This window comes from Hoplias malabaricus, chromosome 10 (assembly GCF_029633855.1).
Source record: "Hoplias malabaricus isolate fHopMal1 chromosome 10, fHopMal1.hap1, whole genome shotgun sequence".
Lineage (NCBI taxonomy): Eukaryota > Metazoa > Chordata > Actinopteri > Characiformes > Erythrinidae > Hoplias > Hoplias malabaricus.
This window is the reverse complement of record NC_089809.1, coordinates 42,446,310-42,456,309: the sequence shown is the minus strand read 5'-3', so window position 1 is coordinate 42,456,309 and position 10,000 is coordinate 42,446,310. Positions and strand designations below refer to the sequence as shown.

The 10,000-nt window shown below is 43.8% G+C and overlaps 1 protein-coding gene across 1 annotated transcript in view; it reads left to right on the top strand.

The window, feature by feature from the left end:
* The window catches only part of grb7 (growth factor receptor bound protein 7), a 24,798-nt gene that overhangs the window by 11,760 nt on the left and 3,038 nt on the right, over positions 1 to 10,000 (top strand). The window contains exons 4-12 of the mRNA XM_066683507.1: positions 552 to 708; positions 1,471 to 1,592; positions 4,772 to 4,846; positions 4,964 to 5,101; positions 5,868 to 5,978; positions 6,399 to 6,497; positions 7,239 to 7,319; positions 7,556 to 7,675; positions 8,244 to 8,304. Of these exons, the coding sequence (XP_066539604.1) occupies positions 552 to 708; positions 1,471 to 1,592; positions 4,772 to 4,846; positions 4,964 to 5,101; positions 5,868 to 5,978; positions 6,399 to 6,497; positions 7,239 to 7,319; positions 7,556 to 7,675; positions 8,244 to 8,304 (964 nt within the window). The remainder of the gene's footprint in view (positions 1 to 551; positions 709 to 1,470; positions 1,593 to 4,771; positions 4,847 to 4,963; positions 5,102 to 5,867; positions 5,979 to 6,398; positions 6,498 to 7,238; positions 7,320 to 7,555; positions 7,676 to 8,243; positions 8,305 to 10,000) is intronic.

Sequence of the window (10,000 nt, the reverse complement as noted above, 5' to 3'; positions counted from 1 at the left end):
ATAATGACCTGCCAGTTTTCTTTTGCTGGGAAAACCAAAGGCAACATGGATATCAAAAGACTGACCTGCGGATTGGGACTTCACCATGGCTCCACCTTAAGAAAATGAAAATGTTGAGGGCAAAAAATTTGAATAAACCTTGCATCGTCTGGCTCCTAGCAGCACCACTGTGAAGCTGCGGTGCAAAATATCACTCTGAATATGCACTCATTAAAGGCTTGGGATTGTTCTAATGATCTACATGGTTTGACATTAAAGGAACGCTAGGTGAGATTTGCTCCAGGGGCTCCCCCTAGTGTAATTCACATTCACAGAACTGTACTGAAATCAATGGTGCAGTTTCTGCTGAGCCCAGAGTAGCAACAACAGAGGCTCTATTCTTCCTACTGCAGCTCAGTGAAGCATCAATATGTATTTGGAACTGTAATTTTATGGTAAAAATACAGAAAAGAAACAGTGTTTTCTATCACTGTGTAAAAGAAGCATGTCCTCACGCTGAGAACGCATTGCATATCTTAGTTTGTGTGTGTGTTGTCTGTGTGTGATTTTAGGTGGTGAAAGTGTTTGGGGAGGACAGTCACGGTCGCTCAGTGCTGGTCTCGTCCGGAGCGACGGTGAGGGATGTGTGTCATATGCTGGTGCAGGCGGCACATTGTATGGACCAAGAAAACTGGGCTCTAATTGAGCAGCACCCCGGACTAGGGCTGGGTAAGGCTGAGTCACTCTGTTTCTGCTATGCCACAATGTCCAAAATGTGTCCAGACAGCGGCCGATATCAAGAACATTAAAGGGACAATCCCTATCTGGGAAACTGACCCCTAGTGGAGAAGATGGAACTAAACTGGTTAAATATATGTGTGGATTAGGTCGCATAAGATGTATTTATGCTGGTATACATAAATTATCTTCTGTTATATATGTTACACTAGATAACATAGAAAAATATTTGTGTTGTGTGCCTTATGTGAACCAGATTAAGCCTATGATTGATCCCTTAGGGAAATTGCTTCTCTGCATTTGACCCATTTGTGACAGTGAGCACACACACCAGGAAATAATACTTCACACACACTAGAGGCAGTGAACACACACACAGCCAGAGCAGGGTGCTGTTTGGGGCTTGCCTTGCTCAAGGGCACTTCAGCCGTGAATCAGTTTTCGGGACTTGAACCGGTGACCCTCTGGGCTCAAGCTCGCTTCTCTAACCTCGAGGCCACAGTTGCTCCACTACTTTACACTGATTAAAGTGGGAGACCTGCCTGTGAGGTCTCAGGGCCACTAATATCTATTCATTGTCCACTGGGAGGTCCAAGATTTTTAAAGTGTGTTCCTCAGCCCTGAGGCAGTCTTCAGCACGGTTTCCACCTAAAATTATTTACTCACTTAGACGAACTTCATCCTACGATAATCCTATATGTAAAAATACACATCCAACTTGTAAACATTCCTGTGTTATTTATGCTCTTTTAGAGCGATGCCTGGAAGACCACGAAGTGCTGCTGCAGGTGCAGTCCTCCTGGCCAGAAGATGGCGACATCAGACTGCTCTTTCGCAAGAACTACGCCAAGTACGAGTTCTTTAAAAAACCAGCGGTATGAACCCCTATTTTTCTCTTGTAGTCTTATTAATGTAATATAAAATCCAGAGGTTTCACTGCATGCTGAGATCCTTTGTGTAATATTTCCTGTTTATGTCGGGTACTGATTGGCAGAAAAAGGGTGAAAATGTCATTCTGGGAAACAATTAAGGTGGTAAAACGGTAATAACATACAGCACGGTATTTACAAATGTGGACAGTATCTCAAACGTATGATGTGTCTGGTGTGTTGCATTTTTTGTTCTGGGTCTTTGGTTGGTATGTGGCAAATTCATGTGCATTCAAGTGCATTTAAGGGAGCCACAGGAAGAGGGCGCTGTGTGAGTGCAGTGACTGGTGATGTCACCCTCTGAAAACATGTGGGAAAAACACAAGCTCAGAAGCCCACCGTAGATGTTTAGCGCAGGTTTTTGGGTGATATCCAGTCAAAACAAAGCAGAAAATTTACCAAGACCCTTCAGGTGATTTTGTGCTCACAGATATGAGCTTTTATCTTCTAAACGTGTGATTTGAGCCTCAGTTTGATGAAACACAATCTGAAAACACCACAGCACAGATGTAGGATAAAGTGTCATATCTGTGAGCACAAAGTCTCTTGATGGATCTGGATATTACCTGAACCTAGCACTATACTCACAACTACAGGGTGGGGTTCTGTTTTTTTTCCTACCTGTTTACTGTGTTAATTTTTTTAGACGGTACAAAAAAAAGTAGATACTATCCATCCTTAGTGACAGTCTTTTGATCTCCATCATTAAAAGGCAGATCATCAAAGTTCAGGTGTTTCCTCTCCAGTCGATTTGTGCTATAAACCGAGCTAATGTGTTTACGAAGCCCCAGTGTCTATAATAACACACTCTCTAAGTCCAGTAAAGATTGAAAAGCACAAACCGAGATGAAGATATTGCTATATTCCTGCTCCATAGGTGTGTAATATTGACATATTTTTGTGTTTCAGATCACCTAAGGTGATGGTCTCTCAACTTAAGGTCACTCAGGTGACAGCCAACTGTTTTTTGATTACAGTTGTGAACCTCGCCTTTATAAGATGCGGAGCTTCTGAACGTAAACAAACCAGAGAGAGCTGCAATTGTAGACACAATCGTAGAGGCTCCCTTTAAGCGCTACTAATTAAGATGTACTGTGTCTGTGCTGCAACCAAAATCCTCTGTGTGGCTAGTTTTTAACAACTCTCAGTGTGAGGTTTAGGATGGGATTTACAGTTCAAGATATAATCCAACTTACATTCAGCTTGTTCAACTGGCTGCTCACCTGTCATAAGTCAAACCATAAGCATTTGTGCCATTCAGGAGCCTCCAAACTATTTTTAAAAGAGCCTCCAAACTCTTTTTTAACAGAGCCTAAACAAGGCTTTCTATTATAAAAATTTGAGAGGAACGTTCTCTGATCCCAACACGCTGCAACTATAAATAACTGTTTACGTCATTACCATTCCCTGTAAGTCACTGGGTGCCTTCCCTGTCACTCAGCTCTGAATAACACGCTTATTCTGAATAACCTTAAGCACTTTCCCACTTCACTGTACATCCAACAGGCGGCCGTTTCAGTTATTTCAGTGCTGTCATGAAACGTGACGGCGCGTCACCTCCTCTTTACCTCAATGCTCCTGTCAGTCCTCTCTGTGTGAAGTCAGAGGGGGTGGTTTAACAAGACTAAGACTAAAGATATAATTGCTGTTTGGGCATGCGTTCAGTAACTGTTCATATTGCTGCTTATGTGCTATGCTTGTAACTGGAGGCTTCCACTAGGGGGCAGAACACAACAAAAAACACCACAACACACACACATTCTAAAAAAGCCAAAAAACACCATAATACACAAACACTAACAAAGCCCAAAAAACACCATACACACAAACTAACAAAGCCCCAAAACACCACACACACACACACACACACACACACACACACACACACACACACTAACAAAGCCCAAAAACACCACACCACACACACAGCAACAAAGCCCAAAAACACCACACACACACACTAACAAAGCCCAAAAACACCACACACACACTAACAAAGCCAAAAAACACCACACACACAGCAACAAAGCCCAAAAACACCATACACACACACTAACAAAGCCCAAAAACACCATACACACACACTAACAAAGCCCAAAAACACCATACACACACACTAACAAAGCCCAAAAACACCATACACACACACTAACAAAGCCAAAAAACACCACACACACAGCAACAAAGCCCAAAAACACCATACACACACACTAACAAAGCCCAAAAACACCACACACACACACTAACAAAGCCCAAAAACACCACACACACATACTAACAAAGCCCAAAAACACCACACACACACACACTAACAAAGCCCAAAAACACCATACACACACACTAACAAAGCCCAAAAACACCACACACACACACTAACAAAGCCCAAAAACACCACACACACACACTAACAAAGCCCAAAAACACCACACACACACACTAACAAAGCCAAAAAACACCACACACACACACTAACAAAGCCCAAAAACACCACACACACACACTAACAAAGCCCAAAAACACCACACACACACACTAACAAAGCCCAAAAACACCACACACACACACTAACAAAGCCCAAAAACACCACACACACACACTAACAAAGCCCAAAAACACCACACACACATACTAACAAAGCCCAAAAACACCACACACACACACACTAACAAAGCCCAAAAACACCATACACACACACTAACAAAGCCCAAAAACACCACACACACACACACTAACAAAGCCCAAAAACACCATACACACACACTAACAAAGCCCAAAAACACCACACACACACACACTAACAAAGCCCAAAAACACCACACACACACACGTAAACATAACCAAAAGCACCACATGCACATGCTAAAGGACATCACAATATGTGCACATTAAAAAGGCTCAACACTGGATTTAAATTGGAGGGATTCTTTAAGACACCAAACATTACTGGTCTGATTGTCTTTGGTGTTAAGAAATATATTTTGCAAACTACATTGTTCACTAAATGTTTTTCCTAAAAAAACTTTTACATTTAGGTTACAGAAGTAAGCTACTGCAGCGTTAGGAGCATTATCACCTGATGATGTTGCATGATGTGTAACTTATAACAACTTGTTTTCACCCTGCAGCAATATTTCCCCGAAAACATGATCTCAGAGTGCACCAACACCAAGGGGGAGCTGAGCTCCTCGCAGATCGTCCAGGTGAGTATCTGGGAAAACAGATGGAACCAGACACGTCAAATAATACATTTCCAAGAGCAGTGCAGTGTCTCTGTGTTTTAACTCTGTGTGTGTGTGTGTGTGTGTGTGTGTTTGTAGAGTATGCTGAAGTGTGGTTCATGTCCAGAGATTCAGGGGTATCTACATGTAAGAGAAGCAGGGAAGAAATCCTGGAAGAAACTTTACTTCATTTTACGACGATCTGGGCTCTACTGTTCAACCAAGGGATCGTCAAAGGTCTGAAAACACACACACACACACACACACACACACACACACACACACACACACACACACACACAAACAATCATACACACACACACTATACTGCTTTGTTAATTGATGAATGAATAATGGTTACACTTACACAGCACTTTTGTAAACCCCCAAAGTACTTTACATTATTCTGACCATTAGGGAGTCACCTCGACCTCCACCAATGTGCAGCCTCCACCCGCTGATCCGCTCCAGTCCCCTCCAAAACCCAGATGTTAGGTCAAGAGAAGACAAGCAGCGGAGCCGAGAATATGAGGGTGCTCAGAAGGCCAGACGTTAAGCCAAAATCTGTTCCAGGAACTGGCCTGGGGTTTTAATGACCTCATTTATTTTACCTCACACATGAAGGACAGCGGGGTTAAATCAGTACAGTGTCCCTGTCACTGCACCCAAGCATTGGGATCCACATAGCAGAGGGCAGCACCCCCTCTTGGACCAAGATTTCCTAGGATGAGGTCTCCCATTCGAGTACTGACCCGAACCTACTTAGCTTCAGCGGCTGAGAGTTTTGATAATTATTCAATTTATTTCAGATTAAATTCAGATTATTATTAATGTGATTATAGTGGGTGTGAGTTTGTGCTGAGGAATAACAAAGCACATTTTTACCCATGATCAACACCAGTTATGATGATGAACGGACTGATTTGACTAACTGTTGCACCTTTAGTATGTGTGTATTCAGTGTGTATTTATATATCTACTGTATGTGTGTGTGTGTGTTCAGGAGCCTCGCCACCTTCAGTGTGTAGCTGATTTGGAGGACCTCAGTGTGTACACAGTGTGCAACAGTAGGAAACTCTACAGCTCGCCTAAAGTGCATACCTTTTGCATCAAGGTAATTTTTCTACGTCACTGGTAGCACTGACCATACAGCTGGGGGCAGACATCTGCCCAGAAAATGTATATATTTTATATATAGAGTAATCAGCCACAGCATTAATACTCCGGTGTCCTCCCACGCTCCAAAAACACACGTTGGTAGGTGGATTGGGGACTCAAAAGTGTCCGTAGATGTGAGTGTGTGAGTGAATGTGTGAGTGTGTGTCGCCCTGTGAAGGACTGGCGCCCCCTCCAGGGTGTGTTCCTGCCTTGTGCCCTTGTGCTCTGGACCCACCGCCGCCCTGAACTGGATAAGGGTTACAGACAATGAATGAATGAATATTATTGTTATTATTAATATATTATAACATTATTTTTGCATCCGTCCATGTGATGTTGTGTTGTCCTCATGCGTTAATTTATGCTTATGTTTCAGTCTCCCAGAGACAGATTTTGTTCTCAGGATCTTAAACTGCTGTGCGCAGAAAACGAACAGTGTCGAATCTGCTGGATTACGGCCTTCAGGGTGTTTAAGGTATGGGTCAGAAATGATTACCTTGTGGCCCGGATGTTGATGCACAGATTGTCAGTCTCCCTCAACCCTATTCATAACAGTGAAGGGGTACTCACTCTAGGAGATCCGTACCTTGGAGGCAGCCGTGGCCTTGAGGTTAGAGAAGCGAGCGATTCAGTTACCGGGACCGGCAAGAGAAAATTTCATGACTGCAACCCCCAAACTGCTCCGGCTCTGTGTGTATTCACTGCCCCTAGTGTGAGTGCTCTGAAACTCACTATAGAAACACACACATCAGCACAGGGGTCACTCTGGTGTACTCACAGACATATACACAGGGTGTACTGCTGAGGGGCTGGAAGTGTTTGCTGAGATAAGTGTTTGCTGCCTCTGCAAACCTCCTCTAATACGTGGAGTACGATTACATTAAAAAATCCCCCTGCAACAAAAAGTCGCGTGAGAGTGCGGAGGGTCACAGCTGAAGAAATAAGCCTCAAAGGTACAGTCCTGAAGTCCGCTGTTCTGCGCAAAAGTGTCTTTATTCAAAAGTGTGAGCGCAGGTCAGTGGGGGAAAGGGGAACCGAACAGCGGCACGGTTTGATTGTGAGTGTGAGTACACCTTAAAACACTTTAAATATTCAGCTGACAGCAGCTGTATGTTCAGAAACTGACCACTGTGCACCAACAGATGGGCTACGGTCTCTACAGCACGGACACACAGGCTGGGGTCACTGGTAAAGTGAGTGTGTGTTTGTGTTTCAGTATGGGAAACAGCTTCAGTGTAATTACCTGCTGTCCCAGACTAGTCCCAGACTACAGATCCCTCCACGGAAAGACACCAAGGTATGTATACACACACACACGTGCATACACACACACACACAGAAGCATCGTCACATCAGACTTCAGATACCACTGCAAGGAATAGCAACATCCCCCAAACTGCTTTGGAGGTGGGGCCCAAGGGAAACACACACACATTTGTTGGAAAAAACACAATCATCTATTTTCCTCTCTTCACAATTTGCCCTGTCCTCTCTTCCTCTCGTCTGTTTCTGACGGACTCTCCTGGTTTTCAGTGGGCGGAGGGCGAGGAGTCAATGGTGGCGATGGATTTCTCCGGGAAGAGTGGAGGACGAGTGATCCTGAACCCTCGAGAGGCTCAGAGCGCAGAGCAGGAGGAAGGCTATAACTGGAGGGTGAGTGTGTTATTAAGGGTTCCTCTATTCCTGTGTCCACTCTCTGTCCACTCTGTGAGACACTCCTCCCTCGTTGGTCCACCTTGTAGATGTAGAGTCAGAGACAGTAGCTCATCTGTCGCTGCACAGTGTGTGTCGCTCGTCCTCTAGTCCTTCATCAGTGACACAGGACGCTGTCGGCTGGATGTTTTTGGTCGGTGGACTGTTCTCAGTCCAGACACTGAGGGGTTTAAAAACTCCAGCAGCACTGCTGTGTCTGATCCACTCTACACCAGCACAACACACACTAACACACCACCACCACGTCAGTGTCACTGCAGCGCTGAGAATGATCCAACACCACATCACACCTGCTCTGTGGGGGTCCTGAGCGCTGAGGAACAGGGGGAAAGGGGGATAACACAGTATGCAGAGTGGAGAAGCAAGTGGCTTTAAAGTTCTGGCTGAGCTGTGTATATTGATATCTTGTTGGCCTTCTTCTTGACCCCTACCAGTGAAAGGCTTGGAGTTTATTTGTAGCTAATGCTATTTGTGGTCAGTTTTAACACATCTGTGTATTTTGTTTCAGAAGAGAGAGGCTCTGCGCTACAGCTTACCAAACCTAAGCTGTCAGGGGTCACGACCTACAGGTGAGTCTCACCTCTAGGTGAAGCACCTACACACAATTAATCGATTAAAAATAAGAAAAATTATGATTACTTGCATTGTCCCTTAAGACAAATGCTAATAATAGATATGTAAAGGTTAAAAGAAGAATTAATGTAAGATCAACACAGTGGAATTATATTTATATTTGTAGCGTCTATCGATTAAAAAAACGTATGTGGTGGGTGTGGTACAGTGGTAACACGTGTGGCTCCCGTGTGAGAGACCTGGGTTCGATTTCGGGTCTTGGCAACCAGTCTGTGCTACACCAATGAGAGTCCATGGGCAAGACTCCTAACACTGCATTGGCCGACCTGTAATACCAGTAACTTTGTAAGTCGCTCTGGATAAGAATGCCAATGTAAATATATATAATCACAACAATAATGCCAGTACCTTCTTGTATTTTTGTGATTGAAATAAATGTAAAGTCTGACATTGGCAAGAAGAAACCATTCTTTTTTACTTTATTTTAATATCTCAGTGTAGATTTTAATTAGAGTCTTTTAATCTACTGAGTAAACTTTTCAGGGCGAGATTTAGGACCAGACGCCGAAGCATTATTTTAACAGCACTGCTCAGGTTAAAAAAAGGATAGGGTTAGTGTGTGTGTGTGTGTGTGAGAGAGAGAGACAGAGGAGGAAGAGAGAGAGAGAGAGAGAGAGAGAGAGAGAGAGAGAGAGAGAGAGAGAGAGAGAGAGAGAGAGAGAGAGAGAGAAGGAAGATAGAGAGAGAGAGAAGGAAGATAGAGAGAGAGAGAGAAGGAAGATAGAGAGAGAGAGAGAGAGAAGGAAGATAGAGAGAGAGAGAGAGAAGGAAGATAGAGAGAGAGAAGGAAGATAGAGAGAGAGAGAGAAGGAAGATAGAGAGAGAGAGAGAGAGAGAGAGAGAGAGAGAGAGAGAAGGAAGATAGAGAGAGAGAGAGAGAGAGAAGGAAGATGGAGAGAGAGAGAGAGAGAGAAGGAAGATGGAGAGAGAGAGAGAGAGAGAAGGAAGATAGAGAGAGAGAGAGAGACAGAGGAGGAAGATAGAGAGAGAGAGAGAGAGAGAGACAGAGGAGGAAGATAGAGAGAGCGAGAGGGAGAGAAAGAGAGACAGAGGAGGAAGATAGAGAGAGAGAGAGAGACAGAGGAGAGAGAAAGAGAGTGAGAGACAGAGGAGGAAGATAGGGAGAGAGAGAGAGAGAGAGAGAGAGAGAAAGAGAGGGAGAGAGACAGAGGAGGAAGATGGAGAGAGAGAGAGAGGGAGAGAGAGAGAAAAAGAGAGAGAGAGAGACAGAGGAGAGAGAAAGAGAGTGAGAGACAGAGGAGGAAGATAGGGAGAGAGAGAGAGAGAGAGAGAGAGAGAGAGAGAAAAAGAGAGGGAGAGAGACAGAGGAGGAAGATGGAGAGAGAGAGAGAGGGAGAGAGGAGGAAGATAGAGAGAATTAGTTATGATGTTTAATACATATTTCATCCTAAATAAAATGTAATCTCGTATCTAATCTCATCCGTAGTGACGCTGTGTTTCCACCGCTAAAAAGAACTGATACGTCACTTGGTTGTGTAAAAGGAGTAAATAATGGAAGAAAGTTGTGTCAAATTCTGATAATGATTAATTAGTGTAAAAAAAAAAACACACATCAAAATGAAAAGGAATCATCTCTATTTATTGTATGTTTTTTTACTTCACTGTTATCTG